The sequence below is a fragment of the Podospora pseudocomata genome, chromosome 4 (genome assembly GCF_035222375.1).
Source record: "Podospora pseudocomata strain CBS 415.72m chromosome 4, whole genome shotgun sequence".
NCBI classification, from domain to species: domain Eukaryota; kingdom Fungi; phylum Ascomycota; class Sordariomycetes; order Sordariales; family Podosporaceae; genus Podospora; species Podospora pseudocomata.
Genome location: NC_085888.1, coordinates 1884627 through 1909457, shown reverse-complemented (window position 1 = coordinate 1909457; position 24831 = coordinate 1884627). Strand labels below are relative to the sequence as shown.

General features: G+C 53.5%; 8 protein-coding genes across 8 annotated transcripts; 3 read left to right on the top strand and 5 right to left on the bottom strand.

The window, feature by feature from the left end:
- Positions 1 to 837: 837 nt before the first annotated feature.
- QC762_409090 (uncharacterized protein) lies at positions 838 to 2045 on the top strand (the record flags this gene model as incomplete). The annotated part of the gene is made up of 3 exons (XM_062890363.1): positions 838 to 1226; positions 1300 to 1410; positions 1465 to 2045. Exons 1-3 carry the CDS (start codon positions 1220 to 1222, stop codon positions 2043 to 2045), a joined length of 699 nt encoding a protein of 232 aa, XP_062743558.1. The 5' UTR covers positions 838 to 1219.
- Positions 2046 to 2980: 935 nt separating this feature from the next.
- Positions 2981 to 5863, top strand: QC762_409100 (uncharacterized protein; the record flags this gene model as incomplete). The annotated part of the gene is made up of 3 exons (XM_062890364.1): positions 2981 to 3245; positions 3299 to 4067; positions 4121 to 5863. The coding sequence occupies 3 exons, from the start codon at positions 2981 to 2983 to the stop codon at positions 4383 to 4385; spliced, it is 1299 nt and encodes a 432-aa protein (XP_062743557.1). The 3' UTR covers positions 4386 to 5863.
- Positions 4473 to 6579, bottom strand: QC762_409110 (uncharacterized protein). The gene is made up of 2 exons (XM_062890365.1): positions 6169 to 6579; positions 4473 to 5919 (listed from the first exon to the last, which is right to left on the bottom strand). The coding sequence occupies exons 1-2, from the start codon at positions 6411 to 6413 to the stop codon at positions 4587 to 4589; spliced, it is 1578 nt and encodes a 525-aa protein (XP_062743556.1). The 5' UTR covers positions 6414 to 6579; the 3' UTR covers positions 4473 to 4586.
- Positions 6580 to 6825: 246 nt separating this feature from the next.
- On the bottom strand, positions 6826 to 11250 carry PAN2 (poly(A)-specific ribonuclease; the record flags this gene model as incomplete). Its single annotated transcript, XM_062890366.1, has 3 exons — positions 6826 to 10607; positions 10663 to 10920; positions 11230 to 11250. 3 exons carry the CDS (start codon positions 11248 to 11250, stop codon positions 7143 to 7145), a joined length of 3744 nt encoding a protein of 1247 aa, XP_062743555.1. The 3' UTR covers positions 6826 to 7142.
- Positions 11251 to 12043: 793 nt separating this feature from the next.
- MIC33 (putative mitochondrial 2-oxoglutarate/malate carrier protein) lies at positions 12044 to 15148 on the bottom strand (the record flags this gene model as incomplete). The annotated part of the gene is made up of 2 exons (XM_062890367.1): positions 12160 to 15148; positions 12044 to 12092 (listed from the first exon to the last, which is right to left on the bottom strand). The coding sequence occupies exons 1-2, from the start codon at positions 13104 to 13106 to the stop codon at positions 12044 to 12046; spliced, it is 996 nt and encodes a 331-aa protein (XP_062743554.1). The 5' UTR covers positions 13107 to 15148.
- A 915-nt stretch (positions 15149 to 16063) lies between these two features.
- Positions 16064 to 18148, bottom strand: QC762_409140 (uncharacterized protein; the record flags this gene model as incomplete). The annotated part of the gene is made up of 5 exons (XM_062890368.1): positions 16064 to 16199; positions 16260 to 17159; positions 17280 to 17810; positions 17872 to 18037; positions 18143 to 18148. 4 exons carry the CDS (start codon positions 18146 to 18148, stop codon positions 16927 to 16929), a joined length of 936 nt encoding a protein of 311 aa, XP_062743553.1. The 3' UTR covers positions 16064 to 16199; positions 16260 to 16926.
- Positions 18149 to 18801: 653 nt separating this feature from the next.
- Positions 18802 to 21552, bottom strand: SUP35 (translation termination factor GTPase eRF3; the record flags this gene model as incomplete). Its single annotated transcript, XM_062890369.1, has 3 exons — positions 21302 to 21552; positions 18946 to 21233; positions 18802 to 18888 (listed from the first exon to the last, which is right to left on the bottom strand). The coding sequence occupies exons 2-3, from the start codon at positions 21082 to 21084 to the stop codon at positions 18802 to 18804; spliced, it is 2226 nt and encodes a 741-aa protein (XP_062743552.1). The 5' UTR covers positions 21085 to 21233; positions 21302 to 21552.
- Positions 21553 to 21677: 125 nt separating this feature from the next.
- On the top strand, positions 21678 to 23869 carry YRB30 (Ran-specific GTPase-activating protein 30). The gene is made up of 3 exons (XM_062890370.1): positions 21678 to 21928; positions 22003 to 22037; positions 22113 to 23869. The coding sequence occupies exons 1-3, from the start codon at positions 21749 to 21751 to the stop codon at positions 23836 to 23838; spliced, it is 1941 nt and encodes a 646-aa protein (XP_062743551.1). The 5' UTR covers positions 21678 to 21748; the 3' UTR covers positions 23839 to 23869.
- Positions 23870 to 24831: the final 962 nt, after the last annotated feature.

The window sequence follows — 24831 nt, the reverse complement described above, 5'->3', positions numbered from 1 at the left end:
CTCTAGACCTCGACTAAAACTGTCAAAGTTTACCCCGTCCTGTTCCCGGAAGCTTGGAAATGCTTGGAGTGATGACGGAGCTGGTGGCTGGGGAATGGATAGCTTAAGACTCTTTGACTGCAGCTTCATGTTTCAACTTTGCGGGGGAGGGGGAATTGGCGATAAAGAAGGAGATGCTGTTGTTGTGCTTTGCCCATGATGGAGGACATGGCAGAGTTTCATGTTCGATTTCAGATTTGGAGGGGAGGAGGTTAAGCTTGACAGTGCCAAGAGGGGGTCTGTTCGAACTGCTCGGGACTTGTTTGCAACCCCCGCGGGATGGCGGAGTGAGGCTTGTCTGGCCATGGGATGGTTGCACTCAACCATTTTTTGGTCTGTGCGGCGTATCCTCTATCCCCGGATCGGTCGGTTACCTACAAGGCTGGTTTATTGGTGAACGTGGGATGGAGCTACGCTGGCGGAGAGAAGGAGGGGGAGCTGAAAGGGAGCGATGACACACTGGGAAGGATGGTTTTACTGGGGGGAACAAGGTCAGCAGGAGGGAGCTGGCGCCAGATGCGGTTGAAAGCTGGGGGTATTACTTTGCTTGGAAAATCCTCCCCTCCCCCTTTCCTTTTGCAAGGTTAGGATGAACCGAGCCAGGGGGAAAAAGGCAGGCGAGCTGTGACCTCGAGTTGCGGGTGCGGCTGCTAAAGCTGGCGACACGATCACACGGACTTTTGGGGAGGGGGAGAGGGGGAAGGGGGATCTGAGTTCGGTCCATCCCGACGAAGAGAGGGAGGCTAATCCGAGTTAGGGGGCAGGGGGACTGATTCGACGGAGAGGGGGGAAGTGGTAAGGTTATACTTGACGGTTGGCTACATATAAAAATACCGGGTGGGAAGGCCTTTGCTTTCCCTCCCCTCCCCCCCTCATTCCATCGTCTGACTTGAACCTGACTTCCCTGACTTGGACCTTTCACTCTCAGCCCACCCCCCCAACATACACTTTGTGTACCTGACCACAATCCCCGGACGACCCGACTTACACGACAAAAATCGCGCGCTGCCAACTGGACTCTTGTTTTATATTCTGGGAACCATCCTTCCTGATTTTTAGGTTTCGACTTGTTTTCTCCGGTCTCTTTCTCTGAGCAGTAGCACAGCAGGAGCTACCTACCTTACTTCGTACACCACCGACTTACTTACATCACTTACATATATCTTCAACGAATAAAACGATGGAGGGTAAGTGAAACCTCGTCGATATTCCCTTTTCATATCCTTGAAAAGCAACCAACTAACATGCCCCTCCACCCAGACGACCACTTCCTCTACGCCCTCAGCTCCAACAACGCCTGGGCCGGGTACAAATCCCACCAAAACCCCCACTTCTTCCCCAAGCTCGCAGACGGGCAAACACCCCAGATCCGTAAGCCATTTCCCCCTCTCTCAAACAGTCCCCAAGCTAACAGACTCCCACCAGTCTGGCTAGGCTGCTCCGACTCCCGCTGCCCGGAAACCACAATCCTAGGCCTCCAACCCGGCGACGTCTTCGTCCACCGCAACATAGCCAACATCATCGCCCCAACCGACATCAACACCTCGGCCGTGATCGAATACGCGGTTGCCCACCTCAAGGTCAAGCATGTCGTTTTATGCGGGCACACTTCCTGCGGCGGTGCCGCTGCTGCCCTGAGCGACTCCAGGGTTGGGGGGGTGCTGGATACGTGGCTTGCGCCGTTGAGGGCGGTGAGGTATGCTAATAAGGAGGTGCTGGATGCGATGAAGGATGAGAGGGCTAGGGGGACCAAGATTGCGGAGTTGAATGTTGAGGCGGGGGTCAATGTCTTGATGGCGAATGTGACGGTGAGGGAGGCGATCGAGGAGCGGGGGTTGCAGGTGCATGGGTGTTTGTTTGAGATTGGGTGTGGGAGGATTAGGGATTTGGGGTTGGGGACGAAGGGGAGGGGGGGAATGGGGTTGGATGGGCAGGAGGATGTGGTCAGGGGTAGGCATGCGCAGATTGTTTTTAGGGGGGGGAGGGGGGAGATGAGTGTTAAATGAGGAGGTGTTTGGTGGTGTTTAGTTTGCTTTTAGGTCTCTGGGGGCGTCGTTCATGGCGATGTTTGGTTTTTTTTGTTTATTTGGTTCATTGGTATTGGGAGTTGAAAAGGAGCTGGCACTAGGATGGGATGGACTGCATTGCTAGGACGGTAGCTTCATTTGATATTGTTATATGCATTGCTTTTTGTCAGTTTAGCTGCTTTTATGGTTTTTGGTATCCGTTGATGGGATAGGTATCATGCGTCTTGCGTCGAGCTCTTGAATTTGCTGTTGATTTGACTGCTTGGGACCAACTTCAAGTCGATCTGGCTGCTAATAACTGATGCCCCTTGCAGAATAACGCCCTGACATGCCCGAGCCCGAGCCCGAGCCTGAGCTTGTAGCACCCGCTTCTGCCGTCTGATTATTGCTAGTTTCCCAACTGAAGATGACGAGCAGCTTCTTTCAAGGAGGTGACGTCGGAAACAACTTGTGGGGAAAGCGGGAACGGGAAGAAGTGGAGATTGTGTGTGGTTGACATCAGGACGAAGGCACGGGAGGATGGTGGTATTGCATTTATGCAGTTGGGGTTTTTCTTTTTGCTTTGATATCATCGTCATCATCATCATCATCACTTGCCCAATCGGCTCTGATACTGCGCCAAAACACTCAAATTCAACCACAATTCATCGAGAAATTCCACTCCTCTACGAGAACTTCATTGAACGAAGCCAGAGCCAAGCTTTCTGTCAAAGGGCGCCAAGACCTCCACTTGTACCTGGTCGAGCCGGCTCTATCCCTCCACCGACCAAGTTCACTTGCAGCCTTTTCTCCCGAGCAAGACTTTTGTTCCGGACACACCGACGCCGGGTGCTTCGGGGTTTCAGAATAGTTGGGTTTGAGTTTCCAAGAATAGCAGTTGATCGACAGACACCGAGAGAGAGAGAGAGAGAGAAATGACTCTCACCGTGTTAACCGACGACCAGATCTCGGGGCTGGTCTCCAACTTGACCAAGGAAGAGCTCCAGAGGTTTATGGGGGTTTTGAGAGGGGCGTTGCACGAGTATTCAACCGCCACGACTGTCCCCTCTAAAGAAAATGCTGCCGTCACCGCCGCCCCGGAGATCCACCAGCCGGAGAGGACGTCGATAAACAGCAAGGCCACCGGGGCCACGACGTTGTTCATGCCGAGTTCTAGCTCTGTCGGGACGGGGATGAAAGGTATTCCAGCCCCTGGTTCTAATTGTCAGGGGGTTTATGCTAATGCGATGCAGTCGTCACGCTGACCTCCCCTTCTGCCGAAGGGGATGAAGACGCACGCCCAAAGGAAAACATCAAACCCACCGGCGCGATAACGTTGTTCTCACCTCACGGCACGCCCCTTGGATTCCTCCACGCCTCTACTCTGACGGCCTTTCGCACCGCGTTGGCTTCCCTGCTGCTCATCTCGAAGCGAGACCCCTCGTCCCATTTGAAAACCATTACCGTTTTTGGGACTGGTGCTCAGGCGTACTGGCATATCCGGCTCTCTTTGCTTTTGCTGGGGCAGCATATCCACCAGGTCAACATTTTGTCCCGGTCGTTCTCGCCACCGGTGTCCTCCCTCCTCAAGTCGTTTTTGACATGTCCAAACAGGGAGAAGGAAGGCTGGGAAAACACCCAGTTTTCGGTTTTGACGCCGGCGCATAATGAGTATGAGAGGTTGCTGAAGGAGCAATTGCTGGAGTCAGATGTGATTATCTGTTGTACTCCGAGCACGAAACCGCTGTGGGATGGGGGGATTCTGACCAGTCATGAGGGGAGGCAGAAGGGGAGGTTGATTGTGGCTATTGGGAGTTATAAGCCGGATATGCAGGAGATTCCGCAGGAGGTGATACAGCAGGCGTTGAAGAGGCATCATCACGGGGTGGGGGGGAAGCATCACTGGCATTGGCATAAGCATGCCGAGGAGGGGGGGGTTGTGGTTGTTGATACGTTGGATGGGGCGTTGAAGGAGGCGGGGGAGTTGATTCGGGCGGGGTGTAGGCCCGAGATGTTGGTTGAGTATGTTTGTTTTTTTGTTTGTGATCGTTGGAGCACTGCTAATGTGGAAATAGGTTGGGCGAGCTGGTGATGCTTAATGATTATCACGAGCACCGTCACCATCGGCATCACAGGGATGAGAAGGAGAATAACAAACAAGAGGTTGGGGAGAAGGGCGAGGAGCAGGATAAGGATCACTGGAAACTGTCTAAGTGGCTTGCGGAAGGGAATGTCATTTACAAGAGTGTGGGCTTGGGGCTGATGGATTTGAGTGTGGGGATGGAGATTGTGAGGTTTGCTGGGGAGAAGGGCGTGGGGAGTCGGATCGAGGGGTTCTAGGGGGGCTTTTTGAGGCCTGGTTCGCTGCGGTTTTAGACATCTCATCGCTTTCAGGAAGGAATAGATTGGTTGGGGGAAACAGAACATGGGTTTGCTGTGGGGGGTGGAGTGAATTTGTATGTTACTTGAGAGGTACATGCATGACACATTGTCTGGTTAGCAAGGGCTCTCTTTTCTGTCCACAGCGTGGCGGTATACCCATCACCTACTCGTCTTGTCTGTTGCTCCAAAATCCCCAAACTCTCTCTTATCCCTCACGCTTACCTTGACTATCACCCTCTCCTTGGGCTCCAGGATATGCACCGGCAGCACCCCGTCCTCCTTCTCCGGGATCTTCCCGCCTACAACCTCGATATCAAACTTGGTCACCACCATGGCAATCAACAACCTGACAACAGCAAGGGCAAAATTCCTCCCCGGACAGAGCGTCTGCCCCCCACCAAAAGCCCTAAAGTTCTTGAAGCTGACCCCCTTCAAGAACCTCTCCGGTTTGAATTCCCTCGCGTCCTCCCCCCAGTTTTCCTTGGAGGCATGTATCGTCCCCCCCGAAATCTGCACCACCGCGCCCCCCTGAAACCAGTACTCTTTTCCTTTGACTTCAACCTCGACCCCCTCCTTTGGGACCACCACCCTCGTGGAGTAAGTGTCGCTCCCAAGCCTCAAACACTCGTTCACCACCGCCTCCAAGAGCAGCTTGGCATCCTTCAACCTTGCCTCGATCGTCTCGCTGTTGGGATCAACAGCCAACTCTGCCCTTAACCCCCCCAGGAGTTTTGGGTCGTTGAACGTCTGCAGTACACCCCAGAAGCTCGTCGTGGCGGTGTTGACGATCCCGGCGAATAGGAAGCTCACTTCGGACCTGGCTATCTCTTGTAGCTCCCACCCGTGTTTCGCGGCCATGGCTACCCGGTTGGCGATGATGGGTGCCACGTCTGCCTCTTTGTGCTTTCCGTTTCGGAGCCAGGCCGCAAAAGACTGCACCAGTTTCTCCCTTCCGCGGTAGGCCTTCCTCGCCGTCACCTGGGGACAGATGCCGACCAGTAGCCCGCCGAGGCCGTGGTCGAATTCCCAGAATGACCCCTCTAATCCCTCCAGCGGGTTTGACGCGCCGTAGAGGCTGCGGGCTGTGGCCAGGGCGACGAGGTTCCTTGTCCAAGCGAGGAGATCGATTTCCCGTTGGGAGGGAGGGGGGGGGACGTAAGCATTCAGTAGCGATTTGAGTTCGTGCTCCATTCTGGAGAGGAGAGCGCTCATTTCTTCTCCGGGGGCGAGGGTTGATTTTACCAGGTCGGCCATGTCGGCTAGGAAGCCTATGTGCTGTCCTGGGAGGGGGTCCATAGCCTGGCTGATGACGTCGACGGTGTGGGGGTTTAGACCGAGGACTCGCTTGGTTATGTTCGGGATGAGGGGGGTGAAGGAGAGGGTGGAGGGGGGGAGGCGTTGGAGGGGGAGGGCGAGGGTGGGCGAGGTGATGATGTAGATGCGGGAGAGGGGGATGGGGAGGGTGAAGATTGGGTGGTGGGAGTTTTGGAGGCTGGAAGGGAGCGGCAAGGGTTAGTATGTATCAGACGGTTGTAAGGACAGAGATGTTGAAAGTACAAAAAGGGGAGAACGGTAGGTGGACCTGGGGGTTGGAAGATGGCTGCTGAGAGGCGATCCGTCCTCAGAACAGACCACCGGGTGTCTGGACTATTATTCAGTGCTTTAGGCAATCTTGCGAGGCATATGCCAAAATAGCACAGTCTCGTCGTTTTCCTCAGAACCTAGAAAACACCACACTCACCCCAAATTCTTCACATATCTGCCCCCCTGAAACAGCATCCCAAGCACATGGCCCAGAAATGGGATCCTTGAAGGGATGATGGGCGGTTCATTTTTTGACAGTGGAATCGTCTGAGCAAAGTATAGAATCGCATAGGTCGTAAAAAGAATGACAAGAGCAGTAACGGACAGAGTCTCGACGAGATTCCCTAAAAAGGGGACCTGTAGAGACGAGGCCGTCACGGTGGAGGTGTGGTTCCATGCCATTTTGACGTTGAGTTGGTGAATGGTTATGTGACTTCTTTTGCTGCGCCGTATCAACAATGGCAATGCTGGCACGACGTGAAAATGTGCGTTGATGTCAACCGAAAACCCCCATCACGAGCTCGAGAGCCCATTTTGAAAAGGAAAGATGACCTTTAATAAATTTCCAAAACGTCTTACCGCAGAAGCCACCCCAGCCTTCACCTCCAAATTAAACCGTCTTGAATTCCCAGCGAATCACATCTCATACTTCTCCCCTTGCCCATCACCTGCAGCAGATGCCGTTGACCTATCAGATGTCACAGGCCATCTTATTGAAAATGCAACCATAGGTTCGTGTGAATGATACCTCAAGGAAGAGATGCAATTCATAGCCATATCGGATTTCAACCACTACACAGTCACGCAGACTACCCTCCGAGTTTAATGCACAAACGCTTACATCAATTCAACTCGCTCGTCTACCTAACCTGTGACTGTCGCCCAATCTACTCCAACCTCTGAACCATCAGAAGACAACCCGCTTTGAAGAGCATTCGTCCTCCGTCTCAGTATCCTCACTCGCCTGTAATCATCGTCAGAGAACCCACTCCCAAGAGTGCTCTCCCTCCGTCTCCGTATCCTCACCCCCCTATACAGATTTCCAACACCGCTCTCCTCCACCGCCGGACCGCTCTTCTCCTCCTCCGGACCACCCGCCTTTCCCTCCTTCCCTTCATCGCCCAGTGTCGCCTATCTCCTAGGCGACCCAGTACTGCCCCCCTTCGTAGGCGTAAAAGCACCACCACCACCACCACCACTCCCGAACCCTCCCGATCCCACCATCCCAACACTCCCCGCCGTCCCCAACACCGCCGCCTTACGGACAGGCGTCGTCGGCCCAGCCACCCCATCCGCCGCCCCAACAGCCCCCCCAACAGGAGGCGTATCCGTCCTCTTCACCATCCCTCCCCCTCCCATGATACCATCCCCCGACCCTTCAAACTTGGCATTGAACCCGATAGCCTTACACCTCAAGTAAATCTGCTCAATCTCCCTCTCCCACAACCCGGCATCCACGTACTCCTGATACTTTTTATACAACCTCAACGCAGCCTGCGCATCCTCCACAGAATCATGCTGCCCCTGCTGAATCTTCTGCTTCAGCACCACCCTCGACAGCACACTCAAGCTCAGCACCCTCCTCCAGGCCGACAAGTGATAGATGACGGCCGTGTCAATCACCTGCGCCCTCGGCACATGGATATTCATCACCCTGAAATCCTGCCTCAACCCATGCCCCAGGAACGTCACCCCCAGGTTCAGCAACGTCCAAATCTTCCTGTACGCCGTCTTGAGCGTCACAAGCGTGTGCTTGCTCGTCCTGCTGTCCAGATCCCCGGCCGTGATGCCAGAGTACTGTGTCAGATAATCGTGCACCGGCTCCCTGATGGTGATCCAGTCGTCAATAAACGCCTCCCCCTCCCTCTCCCCCCGCGCCCTGATCACGCTCACCCGACCCAGCGCCAGCCACATCGGCCGAAGCATCTCCTTCTCCCCGTTGGAGTTGATCTGGATCTCCTGGTCCTTCAGCGAGACATACTCCGTGTCCAACCCCACAATCGTCCCCGGCCCCGGCCTCTCCGTCGCCTCGTCCAGCAGCCGGTACGTCTTTTTCTCGTCCGAATGCTGCTGCTGCTGCGGCGGCGGCCCGAGGTCCTTGTACAGAATCGACGTGTCCAGCCTCGTCCTCCACTCCATGTTGCTCTTGTTGTTCGCCTGCTTGATCTGGTACATCAACACGCTCGGCAGCTTCCACGCCGCGTTGAACGTCAGCGCCTCGGCGCTCGACACCCTCCTGACGGAAAAGTCATTGAACAAGTGCCACTTGCTCTCCGCCGGCGCTGTCGGCTCCGAGTGCGCCACGTTGACCATGGCTACCAGGTGCGGCTTCTGCGGTGGCGGGTGCTCAATGTTCACCACCATGCCCATCAGCGAGTACACCGTGATCTCGTGCGCGCCCCGTTGCAAGTGAACTCTCAGGTCCTCGCCTTCGTAGCAGAAAAACTGCCCGCCGCTCACTATGACGCCGATTTCCTCCGGCAGCCACCCCGGCGTGGCCCAGAGCTTGCGGTTCTCCTGCACAATCATAGTGTTGATGGTCAGAACCGCCGGAACGCTCTCGACAGTCTTGCGCAGCTGCAAACTCTGGTACCGCTTGCAGTTGCCGCACCAGCCCTTGGTGCCCAGCTCCTTTTCCACTCCCATCTTGAGCACCTGGGAGAACGTCGTCCGAGGCGCCCTGGCATTCCTAATCGCCGTTCTTGGAGGGGGATAAATGAGATCAATGACTTGAGCATCTCCCGACCTTGCCGTTTCCGTCCGGCAGTTTGTGCAGTTGATTCTGACAACCGCAGAGGTGGTTAGTAGTTTTGACGTCAATTCCTTCGGGCTTGGAGGGTCGGGCAGCTTCAACAGCGTCCGCTCCAACGCGGTGGAGATGGGCTGAATGCTCTGGTACTCAACGGTCGTCTTGTCCATGAGAAACCTGCACAAGTTCTGTACCCTCGTATGGGGGGCAGGACCTGGCTGAGCTCCGCCCGTGGTCGAAGATACCCGGTGGCTGTGAAGATCTTCTTCGAGAAGGTCCAGAGGCTGTGATTCGCTTCTACCAGTAATAGTTTTGAAAAGATTCGTGGCATGACACGTCAGGCCGTCTGCCTTTTGGAGCATGTCAAAGACAAACCCAAGCTCGCACAGGAGGCAGAGGTCTGTGACGCACGAGGTGGCGACGTGCTGAAGGGCCATGTTGCGGATAAGAGGGGTGTAGTTCATGACCTGCAGCAAAGAATTGGCGTACGAGTTCGGGATTTGATTCTCGAGACCGGCATATTTTGTCTTGTTGAAGAAGCCAAAGTCGAAATCGTCAACGCCAAACCGGCTGTACTTGATCTCCAGTGTGCCGTAGATGGGTGGCGGTTCCGGCTTCAGGCTCTCTGCGGCATCTTGGGCCAATGTTTCCTGATCAACATGACTGTCTGTCACCGGGCCATCTCTTGCTCTTTCGCTCAAGAACTTTGGTGCTTGCAACTTGTTGGATGCTTTGGAAGCCCGCGTGTCTTCGATCTGATTGCGTCGAAGACCTGTTTTGTTGGGACCAAAGTATCCAAACTCTGTCTTGTTCAGGGTGGCGAGCAAGGCCGGGTCGACCTGTGGTGGTGGAGCGCCAGCATCTGAGATGATGTCGGCCGGCCAGGCAGAGAACAGCATTGTCCCGTAGTAATATGGCATTCCCACGGTGCTCAAAGGAGCATCAACACTCCAGTCAACATGCGGCGCCGGCTCCTCGGGTTCAGGAAACGTGATCGGCGCCCCGATGTTAGTAAACTGTATCCCGTCCGACGGCGACCCCCAAAGCGCAATATTCCTGTCATTGTCCGCAATGACCAGCGCTCTCCCTGACGACGCGATCTCGAACAGGTTGATCGACGCCTGCAGATGCGCATACCTGATATTCGTGGTGTTTGGATTCATAATATCCACCACATGCATCTGCCCCTGTTGCGACGAAACAATAGTCGTTGTCAGCATCCTCGGATGCAGCCGCACATATGCGGCCAAGGGAGGGAATGGCATCGGTTGTATCGACGTCATGTTCCTCAAGTCATACACATTGACATAAGGATCCGGCACCCTGCTTGACGAACCCGGCCCTTGCTGCTTGTATGATCCCCCACAAGTGACGATATAATCCCCCGACGCATCCATATCGTTGATGTAGCTTTGATGCGCCTGCCACTCCTTCTCCACCTTGAACGTCGTCGGGTTCACAATGTCGATCCGCCCCGTCTCGGTCGCAGCACAGATATACCTTCCCCTCTTCATGATTTTGTAGTGGTGTGGCGCCGGCACTTGTTTTGTGACCTCTCCCTTGACCACGTCGATAACAAACATGGTGTCCTGCCACCCGGCCACCAGAATCTCGCTCGCCCCTTTGCTCGTAAAGCTCATGCAGCGCAAGTCCTTCATCCCCTCATGCCGTATATTCCACAGGACCGGGCCTCTCCTCATAGCCATATGCACCACCCTCCTCCCAAGCACAATCACCCCCTTTTCGTGAAACAGAAACTGCTGTACTGGGCCCTCGGTCGGGTCGATCTGAATCTTGAAGGCCGTGTATCGTCGGAGCTCTCGGTTCGCAAAAGAAGTCACCCGTCCCTATCCCAGCCGTCAGCCTCTTCCCCCCTCTATTTCCCTTCCGGCATAAACCTACCTTCCAATCCCCAGCCCACAACAACTCAGCCTGGGGATCAAACGCCAGCGCGGTAGCAGGCTGCAAACCAACCACCCCAACACCCCCTACAATCCCCCCTCCACCTATCCCCGGCGGCGGAGGAGGCCCCCCTCCATAAACCTGACCGACAACCCCCTGATGTAAACCTCCATGATGCGAATGCGGATGCGCCGACGGATGGGTGGTGGGATGCCTGAAATCATTCGGCATCGGCACCGGGTAGGTGATGCGGTTGACCTGTGGCGTCCAGTCGGAAAAGTAATTAGCCATCTGGTCCCTTTCTCTCTCAATCCCCAGACATATTCTCTTCCCCCGTCGCGTCCAAAAGTGCAGGTCGCGAGAGTCGAGTCGTGATTCCCTCCCCCCCCAGCCAGCAACAACTTCATGGCGGGGCAACATCCACACTCAACTCCACTCTTCCCTTTCCTTCTTTCAACCCATATCCCAGCTCAATATCAAAAGACAACAACAACAACAAGAACAAACACACACACTCTCTCTCTCTCACGCAATAACAAGAGAGGAAAAAAAAGAAAAAAAACTCACCTCGTTCCAATCTGGATCCATAACTTAGGTTTTTTGCTTTGCTGCTTGCTTGCTTGCTGGCTTGCTTGCTTTCCCTCAAGCTCACATTTTCTGCTTCAAAACTGTCACTCAACAAAAGAATAAAAGAACTGCCTGCCAAATCAATGCTTAAGCCCGCCAAAATCATAAAAGAAAGAAAGAAGCAAATCCGAGCGTGGGAATGTGCAGGCAAAAAAAGAAACAAAAACCACCCAAACTTATTCATGGAGGGAGCAGCAGCTTCGCTCGGTTGGAGATTCCCCACAGTTGCACCTCCTGCCCCGATCATCAAAGAAGCCCGTGCACGTCCCGTTCCTGCATTTCCTTATCCAATCAACTCCGATGTTTTACCGGCAAAGAATTTGGCTCGAATAAGGGAACGTGGCCCGTGCACTATCTATCAATCTCCAATCTCACCATCACCAATATTAAACATCACCATACCCCATCACCAACAACATCTCTCGTAATTTACATACACCAGCTCAATATTGGATTGTGAATAATAACCAACTATATACAGCCTTGTCTCTCTCACACTCACACCCAAGGCCCATGGTATACCTAAGTATAAAAACAGGAAAAAAAAAAAAGAAAAAAAAAAGAACCAAAAAAAAAACTGATACCCTCCAATACAAGAAAACCAACATGAAAATTCCAAGCAACGCCAGAGACAAAAAAAGAAAACTCTTGATGCACCCTGACAATGATTTTATAGGAAACCAACGCAATCAACACCCACAACCGCATCCCCCATTATCCATCTCCCATCACCCATCACCCATCACCCTCCCTCTTATTTGGTCAGCCACCCAAGGTAATCAGCCACAATCAAAGTGACCATCCTATACAACACACCAGTCAGCATCGTCTCAAAAGACCGTCATCTTCACCCAGGGACGAATCACTTACGCATGCGGCGCAATCCTCACATAATACGTCCCAAACCCTCTATAAAACCTCATCACCCCTTCCTGCTTCGCCACCTTGGCAAAGCAATCCACCATGCTCTTGTAAGGCAGCTTCCCGTCCGGCCCCCTCGACTGCTTCTGCAACCTCGTCTTGACAAAGTCAAACGGCAAGGAGAAAAACGAAGCAAAGAACCCAGCCACTGCGCTGGCCGTCAGAGTCTGAGCATTGGCCGACCACTGCGTCCGCTGCTTCAGCTGCGCCTTGGCCTCGCTGAAGAAAGCCAGCTGCCCAAAGTTGAGCGCCATGGCACGCACCACCGTCGGAGCCGCACCGGCCCAAAGAGCACCAACGCCCTCGCTCTTCGCAATCGAAGTGAGGGCATCAATCACAGACTTGTAATTCTTCCTTTCGGCCACCGGCTTCAACCCATCACTCTGCATGCGGATCAACGCCAGATCGGCCGGGTTGCCCAGCATGGCAGCCAGACCACCGGCCGACAAACCAGCAGTGGCACGCTCCGAAAAGCCAACCTGCTTTCCGTTCGCCTTGGCCCGGGCCGACAGGCTGCCCATAAAGGTGTCGAAAAACCCAATGCGGGCGGTCGTGTACACGGCCTGTCTGAGCAGACCGGCCGAGAGCCCGGTATACAAATCGAGCGCCTTTCCGCTGGCCAAGATGTCGCGAGTCACCGAGATGGGCGTCGGCTTCGGTCCACCAGCCACACCCTCGCCCGCAAGCTGGATGCGCACCTTGATCATGTCGACGGGCTGAATCACCGTCGTGGCAACCATCCCGCTGAGGCCGCCATTGATAAAAGGAAGCGCCGCCCGGACGAGGGGCGTGTGGAGGAAATCGCTGGCGGCGGGGAGGTTGTCGTTCTTCATTGATCCCATTGCTTCGGGTCCCCTAGTCCGACCAACTTCAGCTTCTTGCTTGAATGAGGACATGACGGGCGGCCGGCGTTGTATTCAAAAACGACGAAAGACCAACAACAGGCAAATATAAACCAAAACAATGGGGAGGGAGAGTGGCTGAGGAAAGGGGAGGAGAAAAAAAGGGTTGCTGACCAGCTCTTGTTTTTGCTTTCCAAGTTGAAACCTTTTACCCCAACTTATTATATCACAAAGCAAGTGGTAGAGCAAGCAGCTCGCGATTCGGTAAACGTACACGGTCGAATAGGCAGTCCTTTCAAAGCGCGAAGCACAACAACACACTCTTCACACACATCAAGTTAGCCGACCTGGTTTGTTCTTCTTTTTGGTAAGATGTGCAGAAAATCCACCCGGGCAAGAATCCGGCAATCAACTCGTCCTCCGGACGCATGGGGGGAAGGGGGGGTGACCAGCCGACGTCAGTGCCGTCATGGTGGTTTTGGTTCAAGTGAGTTGTTGACGGCGCCAAGAAGGGGAGCGGGGCCCCCCCTGCCCCCGGTTTTGGTCGGCAACAAGCGCTCGGCGTGGTGGGCTTGCGGTCGCGGGCTTTTCGTCACTTTGTTTGGATCGAGTTGGCCAAAGTCTCGGAAAACGAAGGGGGGACTGTCCGGCATCAAGCCCCGGGAAACTTTAGAGCCGTCTCGGGGCCGCGGGTTTGGTGGAGCTCGATCCCATGTGTAAGTGCGGGAGTAGGGGTCGGCAATATATCCCAGGGTCCCAACCAGTCTTGTACAAGATGCCATGTGAAGAAAGCAATAACCTACCTGGAGATGAAAGGTACAGTAAGTATCGGTATAATTCCCCTAGAAAAACAGAACGTTGTGATCTTCGGTCGCTAGAAAGTCCCGTGACGACAAGAAAGCAGAAGCTTTCGGTCTGAGGGTAGCTCGGTTCGTCCTGTGACAGCTGCGAAGCTAGGGTAGCAGAGGTACAACAAGCTCGTAGTGGTAGGTACTAAAATGGGAGCTAAGGTAGAAGCGGCGGGGTCGTCGCGTGTGTGCACTCCAGAAACGGGACGCCGGCCGTACGGACTTGGTGGTTAGGATGATGGGGTTTTTCTTTTGTTGGGATAACCGGGAATGCCGTGGCCAAGGAGACCGCACACGTCGCGGTGAAATGGAAATGGGGGATCAAGAGTTTCTAATGTGTATAGCAATTGATAGGATAAAAGGAGGCCAAGTTTCTTAGGATAGTCAAAAATTGAAGTTTGATCTGGGAGTTGTGTGTGTATGTGTGTTCCTTGTTTGTCGTGTTCGGGCAAAAAGGAGTCAAGAACAAAGGATGGGGGGAGGCTGCGGGCTGAGGGGGGGATTCAGTCGAGCTTTTTTAAAGAGAAAAAGATATGGCTGGTAGGTCGGTCGGTCGGTCGCAATTTGTATTTATGGAATGAAATGGCAGCAGCAGCGACGACGGAAAGTAAACGGTGTGTGGTGTGGTGTGGCCTGTCTGGGCTGCAACCAAGGCGTCCCTCCCGTCGGCGGCGGTCCAGATGTGCTTGTGTCAGTGAAAGGGAGGAGGAGCTTCTTGCCAGTCAGTGTAAGTGAGGGGGTCCTTGGGTTTTGTGTTTGACGGTGGCTTCCTGGTCGACCTATTTCTCAGATTTAAACTTTGGCACCAGGTACCTTTCCATTATTCATTGCCTCAGGTACACACGTTCTGTATGTAAAGAAGAAAAGACTGTGATATCTGTGACTTCTCTTCTGGCGCGGTGCTTGGGCCCGTTTCGAGGTGACCATATCCTGATGCCGTGCCTTTCTCACAGGCTGGCTGGCTGGCTTGTGAGAGAGTGTGCATTCGCGTCCACCATTATATTCAAGAGCGGGGTTTCTCGGTATTTATCTGGTACATATGGCAGCACCCGTCTCTTGATATCTCTTCTGTTCGTATCAAATATTTTGTGGTGGTTGATATCAATCTGATACGCCCCCGTCATCGGACTCCCCAACGTCATTCCATTTATCGGAGCTTACACAAACTCCCATCCGGATGAGAAAGTTTGTGGAATCAAAAAAGAGTATACATACACTGAATGCCCGATTTGGGGAACCGGGAGCTGGTAGGACAACAGCTCTCCCTCGAGATGGAGGGCAGAAGAGGGGAAGAATGGGAAGGTCGGCAGGCAGGAGGACACCACCATTTGAAGATGAATGGTTCCTGTTCCTGCCGACTGCCATGGCGTTTACCCCTCCTTTCTCATCTTCAGATGTTTGACGACAACCCATTGAGCAGTGAGCTCCCCCTCTGCTGATCAGCACTTTCGATGTTGACGTCTTCCTCCTCTGGCACATGCAACCCCACCAACACAAGACTCAACTACCCACGACCACCACGCTACAACTATCAAAACCAGCCAGTGGATATCTCCCACACAGCCACTAGAACACCCTCAATTATAAACCTTCCTCAAATCTCTTATTCAGAACCTCAACAGTGGACCCTTTTGATAATAGTCACCCGCATCTCCGGACCCTCCCACACTGCCGGGGTCGTCTCCATCACACACACCCACACACACAAAAACGCGGGGCCCCGAATCGCCGGGAGTGAGGTGGGTCCCCCGCTCGGTTGGTTTCCCTTGCGGGCAGATTGCGGAGTCCTTCCTGTCTAGCGCTTCGCCATTTCGCGCCTCGTGCTTGATCGATAAAGATGTCCATCCTGCCAAACGCAACGGGATCACTTATCCGTTCCCCCGTCGCGCGAAATCTCCTAACTCCTATCGTATTTCCTTCCAGGAGCTCCTTTGATACCAAAAGCCCATTGTTTGTTGGCCCAGTTCCTATCGGGTCGGTTTGGCTCTCAACCTTTCACACCAGAAACGGCGTTTCATCCATCGGCTTACCTAAGAGGGTGTGACGTCACCCGCAAAAGCTGACCCGCATTCTCTGTACTTCTAGCGCACAGGGCAGGAGGCGGTCTGTGGGTTTCGGTTGAAGACTGGTAGGGTCGCCAAGAATCTTCAACAAAAAAATAACACCAGGAATTGTATTGTGATGGCTAAGATGAGAGGTTCAACAACAGAACAAACCACCGCGACCGGACCTCTAGACCGAACTTCCCGGACAACCCACCCTGAGTGATGTTGAACATTGGGGAGTATATACATCAAGACTATGAATGTCTCTCGTCAGCTCCGGGCTCCGGCCCAAGAAAAAAAAAGAAAAACCCTACCAAAATAGGCATAAAAGAAGGGACTCTGAAAAGCTTGTGCTACCGGACTACATTCCCCCCCCCTGAGAGGTGAGGCTTCTTCGGCAGGTACAATTCTCAACAGTTATATGAGTAGGTATTTAGTACATCTACACCACACAGCAGTACCCAAAAAGAGGCACAAGATTCGTCACCGGGTGTCCGATTATGCCGGTGATGGGTAGGTGTCCGGCCAGCCGGGCAGGGCGGGGATAGAACGGGAGCGGAGATCTAACGGGAGGGAAGAAGATCAAGGGTTCAGGGGTCCACGACATCACCCAAGTTACATGCGAACCCCTATCTTGATTGGGCTGTGTAGCTATAGGGCTGACGTTGGTGTCTTCGAGGGGAGGGCGGGGCGTGAAAGCTGTGTGGAAAACTGTGCATATGTAAAGACGTTGAGACATATTCTCACTATCTTGCTTTGCTCATCACCTGAGTTGTGTAACAGCGAGCTTTAACCACATACGTCAACTACAGATTTGGGGGCAAGGCTTTGAAAGACAGTTTTTGAGACCAATTCAAGCAGAGTCCCACCATCCTGTCTTCTCATGACAATATACGCTCCCACCACCATCACCTACCTACCCACATATATACCCCAGAGTTCTATCAACATGCACCCACGACACCCCCCGAGGTATCCCCCCTAATACCCAGCACTGGGAAAAGTCCCCAACCTCCCCCCATCAACCAAAACCACATTCCCATTACAATACGCCCCCGCCCTCGAAGCCAAATACAAAATCTGCCCCGCCATATCCTTCTCATCCCCCATCCTCCCCAAAGGAACAACGCTCTTATCCAGGGGAATCACCCCACCCCCCGTCATCGAACCCCCAGCTGCTTCCACAATCGGCGCCGCCATCTCACTCGGGAACACTATTTCCTGTCAGCGGCCCAATCTCCCCAACACCAGGTGGCCAAGGTAAAACTCACACCCCGGACAAACAACATTGGCCCTCATCCCCCACTCAGTAACCAACCCACTCAACATCTTACCCACATGCGTAGCCGCCGCCTTGCTCGCCCCATACGCCCAACCCCCGGGTGCCTTTTTATTAAACCCAGCAATTGAACTCATAACAATAACCTGAGAGCTCACACCCCCCTTTCCCCATTCCGTATGATTCCCTTTTTCCAACAGCGACAAGAACCCCATGGCCGTGAACCACACCCCTGTCACGTTTGCCCTCATTGTTTCCTCCCAGCCAGCCACGGTGTCCATCTGCTGTTGTTGGAACTCTTCCAGGGAGTTCGGGGTGGTGGAAGAAAGGAGGACTTGCGGGCCGCCGATGCCAGCGTTGCAGATCAGGAGGTTGATGTAGCCTAGGTCGGAGGAGATGACAGAAACGGTGGACGAGATGGAGATGCGAGAGGTGATGTCGCAGTATAGAGGGATTACTACGTTCTTGCCGACGAGGGCGTTGACAGACGTCGCGGCGGATTGAAGAACGGGAAGCCGGCGGCCGAGGATGTAGATCCTTGATGCGCCCCCGAGGGCGAGGGTGCGGGTGAGGATGAGGCCGATTCCTATGAGGGTTGGTTAATACATGGTCACATGAGTAAGGGAGGGTGGAGATAGGTAGGATACCGGTGCCGCCTCCTGTGATGAGGGCTACGATGCCTTTGACGGAGAAGAGTTGGGATACCGGGTCTGGGTTGGCGGCGGCAGCGGCATTCGGTGCCGTTGTTGCTGCTGGAGCCGCCGGAGCTGGGGGTGGTGTGGTGGTTGACATTGTGAAATGACAATCTATGAGCTTTTGAATGTAAGTTAAGTCCACAAACAAAAATGTCGTGAAAACAAACGTCAAGTTGAGATATTGATGGACGATGAGGTTCGCCAAGCGGGGTTCAAGTCCTACCGTCATGCCTGCCTCCAGTCCAAACCAGGCAGGCAGATATCTATCTATCCTAGTGACTCACTCACCTTTCGGTTCCCCTTTTCCGTTCTCCTTTTCAAAACCTCAGCGATCAATTTCTGATTTCCAATCCTCTTGCCACTTTTTCCCTTAAGTGTAGTCGTCAATATGCAATGCACAAGCACCCCGAGTCCACACCCGAGATGGGACGAGCCCCGCCTTCAAACATACCTCACATACACACCATTGCCCCGCGCTCTTCACGATTGCCACTCAACAAAGTGCATTAGAAGAAAAGAATCCGTACTGCCTGCCTTATATATATCTCTGTAACCCTAACATGTAACAACCCTCCAGCTGTATCGACATCCTTAGCATTAATCATCAATACCATCATACCAACGGAACAACCCCTGCTTCGTCCTCCACGCTAGATCCCTATCCCTATCCCGTATGCCCGTCTATATCCCTTCATAAAAAACATGCGGCAGTCTCGCACACAGTTGAGCATATATGATCGAACAAAAGCACTTTTCGCATTCCCAAAAAAAAAAAAAAAGGCCAAATCTATCATAGAAGCTAGCCTTGACATAATTCATAGAGTTATACCACTTGAACCCAAAACCAGCATCCACTACGCCCTGCTCACAACAAGACAGGATTCATCCGTATTTTTCTTTTCGTTCCCAGTTTAAGCAGTATCCTCGGTAATGAGCTTGGTGATCTTGCCAATTGCAATGGTTTGACCCTATAGACATATCAGCGACAGTTAAACACCGTATAATCAGAAGGGCTCAAAAACATACCTGATCACGCAGAGTGAAACGACCCATCTGGGGGTAATCCTCAAACCTCTCCACGCACACCGACCCAGCACCGCCAGTCACCTGCAGACGGGCAATGATGCTGTCACCCTTCTTGGCATGGGATGGCGGCACCTTGCTCTTCCTGTTGGTACCCTTCTGCAGCTTGTGCAGCAGAGCCGCAAAAGTGACCTCCTCAATGGCAGCGTGGACGTGCAGCACACAGTTGAAGCCGGCAGTGAGAATGCTCTTGAGGTCAAGAATGCGGATCTGGGCCTCGAACTGGGCAACGTTGTGCACCAAGCGCTTGGGCGAGCAGAGGACGAAACCGGGCATGATCTCTTCCTCTTCAATGCCGCGGAGACGGAGACGAACCTGGTCACCGCACTGGGCGAGGTTCACTTCGTCTTCCGTCTCGCCGTAGACGGCCGCAATGTCGACCGACTGCCTGTTGGGCATCATGATGACGCTCATGCCCTTCTTGACCACACCGGCCTCGATCTTACCCTCGATCATGGTGCCCATGTCACGGTACTTGCCGGCAACGGCCATCATGAAAGGCGCGTTGATCTTGCGCTCCAGAGCCTTCATGTTATCAAGGTACTCGAGAAGCGAGGGCCCGTCATACCAGGGGCAGACGTCCTTCGGCACGCGGTCCTTGATACCCATGGTCTGCTGAGCAGCAATGGGCATGAAGAAGACATCCGTCTTAAGGTTGTAGCCAGTGCCCTTCAAGAATTGCTGGAGCTTGGTGGTGCACTCGAGGTAACGCTCGTGGGACCAGTTGACAGTAGGGTCGTCCATCTTGTTGATGGCAACAATGAGCTTGTTCACACCCTGAGTCTTGGCCAACATGGCGTGCTCTCTGGTCTGACCGCCCTTCTCGAAACCGGTCTCGTACTCACCCTTGCGGGCAGAAATGACGAGAATACCAACATCGGCCTGCGAAGCACCACCGATCATGTTGGGGACATAGGTCTTGTGGCCGGGAGCATCCAAGATACTGTATCTGCGCTTGTCTGTCTCGAAGAAACCACGGCCAACCTCGACGGTCTTGCCCTTGGAACGTTCTTCGTTGGTCAAATCAAGAGCCCAGGAGAGATACCAGGTCTCACGGCCCATCTCCTTGGCGTCTCTCTTATACTTGTCGAGTGTTCTCTGGTCAACCATGCCGGTGACGTAGAGAATGGCACCACCAAGAGTACTCTTGCCAGCATCGACGTGACCGATGAAGATGATGTTGACGTGCTCCTTTCCGTAGACTTCCTTGAGAGTCTCGTCATCGACATCGGCGCTCTGCTCCTTCTCGACAGCATCGGCGTCGCGAGCAGCAGCCTTGGCGGCCGCGGCGCGGGACGGGCTGGAACGGCCAGAAGAGGGAGCTGGCGAAGTCTTTCCGCTAGCCGCCTGAGAATCTGTCTTCTCTACCGCCTTGGCCGCAGCAACCTTCTGAGCCGCCTGGGCGGTGCCCTCATTCTTCGCCTCCTGCTTCTTCGTCTCCTCCGTCTTGGGCTCCTCCTTCGCGGGCGCAGGGTTGCCAATCGAAAGCACCTTGGCCTTGGGCGCCTCGTCTTTAGCGGGCGCAGGATTGCCGATCGAGAGTACCTTGGCCTTGGGCTTCGCGTCGCCTCCAATGCTCAATACCTTTGCACCGATGTCCTTGGCGGGCGCTGGCTTGGAAGCTTCGCCCAGGGCTGGCTGAGCTGGCCTCTTTACGATGGTGGGTGTAGGCTTGGGGGCCTGTTGCTGGTTCTGCTGTTGCTGAGGCTGGTACTGGTATTGTTGTTGCTGCTGTTGCTGCTGGTAGCCTTGCCATTGACCGTAACCTTGTCCCTGGTTGTAGCCGCCCTGGTTTTGACCGTAAACACCACCGTACCCCTGCCCGTAGCCTTGCCCTTGCTGGCCATATTGACCATAGTAGCCCTGGCCTTGGCCGCCATAGTATTGCTGCTGCTGGTTATACTGGTTGTAACCACCGTAGCCCTGGCCAGGCTGAAAGGTCTGGGCTGTTGGCTGGAAAGAGGCAGCACCGGGGCGGAAACCACCCTGCTGGTTGAGGTTCATTTGCTGAGTCTGGCGCGCCAGGTTCTCGTCGTGGGCGGAGGCATCATCCTCCCACGATTCTTGAACGTTGTTGGACATTTTGACCGTGGTTCAGCGGTGTTCTACGAAAGGGCTTCTGGGTCTCGTGGTGTCTAGGGAGATTGGCGGGGTCGCGGGCGCCAACTTTTTTTAAACTGCGACAAAATGCGAATTCGGACTGCGCTGGGCTCTGCGACAACGCCTCGTGACTAGAACCGAGTTAGCTTCTGGATTCTCTGATGAGTCTTCTCGAGAACAAAATGGGCTTGCGCCGTACCTGATGGGACACCTGTGAGTCAAGAAGGCTTCTTCAGGTGATCGAAGGAGAAGAAGTCGGGAAGATTTGCTGGTCGCTGCCCCACCATTGCCTGGTTGATTGTGGCGGCCACGGCGGGGAAGAGGGTTCGAGTTAGGTGGACAGTGAGATGGCTGATCGCTCGCACTGTTAGCCCCACTCTTATCGGCATTGTCCTTGCGGTTCCTGGGCCTTATCCACAAAGATTGGAACTGGTTACAGGGGGCTGTTCCAACAACTTCCGCACAGTGCGACTAAACAACAATTCTAAGCGGCAGACGGTTCACCGCAGCCAGAAGAGTAAAACAAGCTGCCTGACGGGGGCCTTCTGGAGTTCTGCCTGACCAGAGCATGGATCGAGTCTAGTAGCAGCCATAGAATTAATTAATGTTTACTTCTTTCAAATGAAGCAATGGACAGTGAGAGACGATGGACGCACTTTTAGCCAACCTCGGATACCAGACGGTCAACTTCGCCATCAAATCCGGGATTGCCCTCACGTCCAAGTATGCCGTCCAGCAATGCGCCCGCCTACTCACGACGGTCGATGATAAGCCGGTCTATGCAGAGCTCAAATCTCTGCAAAAGCTCCTCAGCACAAAAATCAAGGTTGGATCTCCCAGGCACCTCTCTCTCTATCTCTCTGTTACACAAGACTAGTTTGACTCATATTCGACTCACAGATTGTGTCCCCTGCCATCGACCTGATCCTTCTCAAGTATGTCAGCCAAGAGATCCTCCCTTACTCGAGGAGTCACTTTCACACGTGCCCTCACTAATACCCTGTCGCCAGGTCTGGCCGTGGAAACTCATTTCTCGATGCAGCCCAACCATTAGCATCTTCGTTACACCGAGAAATTGTCCGTCTTGGGAAGCGTCTTCAGAATGCCGCCGCCGAGGAGGAAGCCTCTGGGGACGGCCGCCGTCCTCGGATGACAGAGGCTCACCATGCCGAACTGACCATGATACTCAGCGATATCAAACGCCTACTGGACAGGATCGACCGAGATATTCCCTTCATCCAGCTGGCCATCACTGCCTCTGGTGAGAATATGTCGACGCCCATGAACCCTCGCGAGGCTACCTTTTCTCCATCGAGACTCATGCAAGCTAGCACCTTGGTTTCTTTTGGGGATTTGCACTTTAACGGGACGCAGCCGATTCAGGTTGGCCCGTCGTTCACACTGACCTTGTATATGCTCTTTGTCGGCCACTCCCAAGTTGAAACACAGAACGATAAGCACCAGGAGCGAAATGGAAACGTGGCCAAGAATGGCTCGCCTTCGGCCCTACAACTTGTCGAATCCTCAGGAAGTAGATCAGCCGATGGGGGAAATGGCACAGAAAACTCAAATGAGGTTCCCTACGGGATAGGAGAGTCCGACAGGAAGCCAATCTGGCAAGAAGTCATGCACAAGGCCAGGGTACGTCTCTTGCGGACACCCATGGGCTGTACATTTGATTCCCTGCATGGGTACTGCACCCTGCATGGCCATAACCACAAGGCAGGGTTTAATGGACCGGCCAATGGATACAGTTACCACTTGGAGATCATTGAAGATCTGGACGATGGACGTATGCACGACGACAAGGAACATGGCTTCAAGCCTAAGGAGTTTGAGGGTGTAAGGATGGCAGGCATTCGCGAGGCCATACCGATCCATCAGTTCTCCAAGATCTTCTACACAGACACCGGGGTCATACTCAACATCGGCGACGCAGAGAATGGATACAACAATCCAGTCTTGTTGCTGAAACGAGACCTCAGAATGGTCTCCCCACACGAAATGCCGCAGCAAGCGTCTGCTCAGTCAGGCATCGTCAACCATGGGTATTCGGATGACGAGTCTGACGACCAAGACGAGATTGATCGTCAGTTGTGGGAAGAGAGCCATCTGTCACCAGATCGGTCTGACGGTCAAAATCACTCAAACTCGACGAATTTACCGCCTCACCTTGACCCCGAGTGGTTGGCTCTGGAGGTCTACATGGATGACGACGGCGATGATTCGGGCTCAGAGACAGCAGACGAAGAAGACAGCAGTATTGGCTCGCCCCAAAGAGGTTTCTCAGCCGACAACCACCACCTTGCCAACAATAGCCTCTCGGCCGACACCAACCTGATGCGGCAGTTTAGACAAATCTCGCTCCACTCTGACTCCCCTGCCGGATCTCCCATCCGCCAAACAAGTCGCGACATTGAGAGAAGAAACCCATCATCACAACAACAAGATATGCCAAGGTCTCCGTTTGACGCCGTCACGTCTTCCCTGTCGCTGCTGGAGATGCTGATACGGCTCACGAGCCTCCAAGAGTCCCAGCAGGTCTCCCACTTGGCGATCCCGGATGACTTTACGATGCATTTCTTGCAAAACACCACCACCACTGGCTATGCGGGTGAGATGGCGCGGAGGATAAAGGATCAGGCAAAGAGGAGGATGGGGTTTGATCCGTATGATGATGGGGATGTCGAGTCGGAGCCTGGGAAGGAGTTGGGGGTTAACAGGACGGGTAGGTAGATGAAATACAAAGCACGATTACTACATAAGACATAACAGCGGTGAATTGCTGAATGAGAAGTGGAGGTGATCCATTTTCTGCAAATAGGTTGCACCGCAAAGTATAGAAAACAGACTATTGCCCTTTCCATCTACCTTTACAAGATTTGCTTTTCGTTCCTCTTTGACAACTCTCCCCATTCTCTCTTGCGTCGATTCGACAAAACCGGCAAAATAGACACATAGGTAGACGGCTGAGAAAAAGTAAAGGATCAAGACGTAAGGTAGTCAATCTTTGGAAGATCAACGAAACAACCAAGCTCACCAGGCAACCCCGACAATATTCTGAGGAAGATGACCTGGCTACGAAAACCTTCGCGTTTTACTTCGAATCGAACTCGGGGCTTTGAGGGGTGGGTAGGTGGCAGCGCCAATACCCTTACTACTTGACAATGAGGGTGTTGTGCGAGGGTACTGGGGCTGTTGAGAAGTATATGGCAGATCTAATACATACACCTAGTTAAGCAGGAGGCAGATGTTCTGCTGGCCTCATTGGTATGGCCAGCGTGAGTCCTACCTATGATGTTTCGCAATCAATTTTAACCGTGATGGACGACTTCTTCTCTTGCTGCTAGGGCAGGCAATCTCTCATAAATACTTGACGCCGGCTGGGCACGGTACCCCCAAACTTACGGCTCTTCTTCTGCTACAACCACATCTCGTTGCTCAAGAGACCCTGTTGACCACCAATCCTTTTACACATGTTTACAATTATGACAGGCTCAGGAAGATACATGAAATGCAAGGAGCACCAAACTTTTCAGAGACATTTCGCAGTTCACAGAAGCACAACTCACGCGGTGAGGGGGGAGGATAGAGTTTGTAGGTAGAAGCCTTCACTTTTCTCTTGGCATTATACTCTAGTATTCTTTCTTTCCTATTTTTTATTCTGATAGCTGCTTGTTCTAGATTCCATCTTATGGCATTTTCCTCTTCTTGTCACCTTAACCGCCC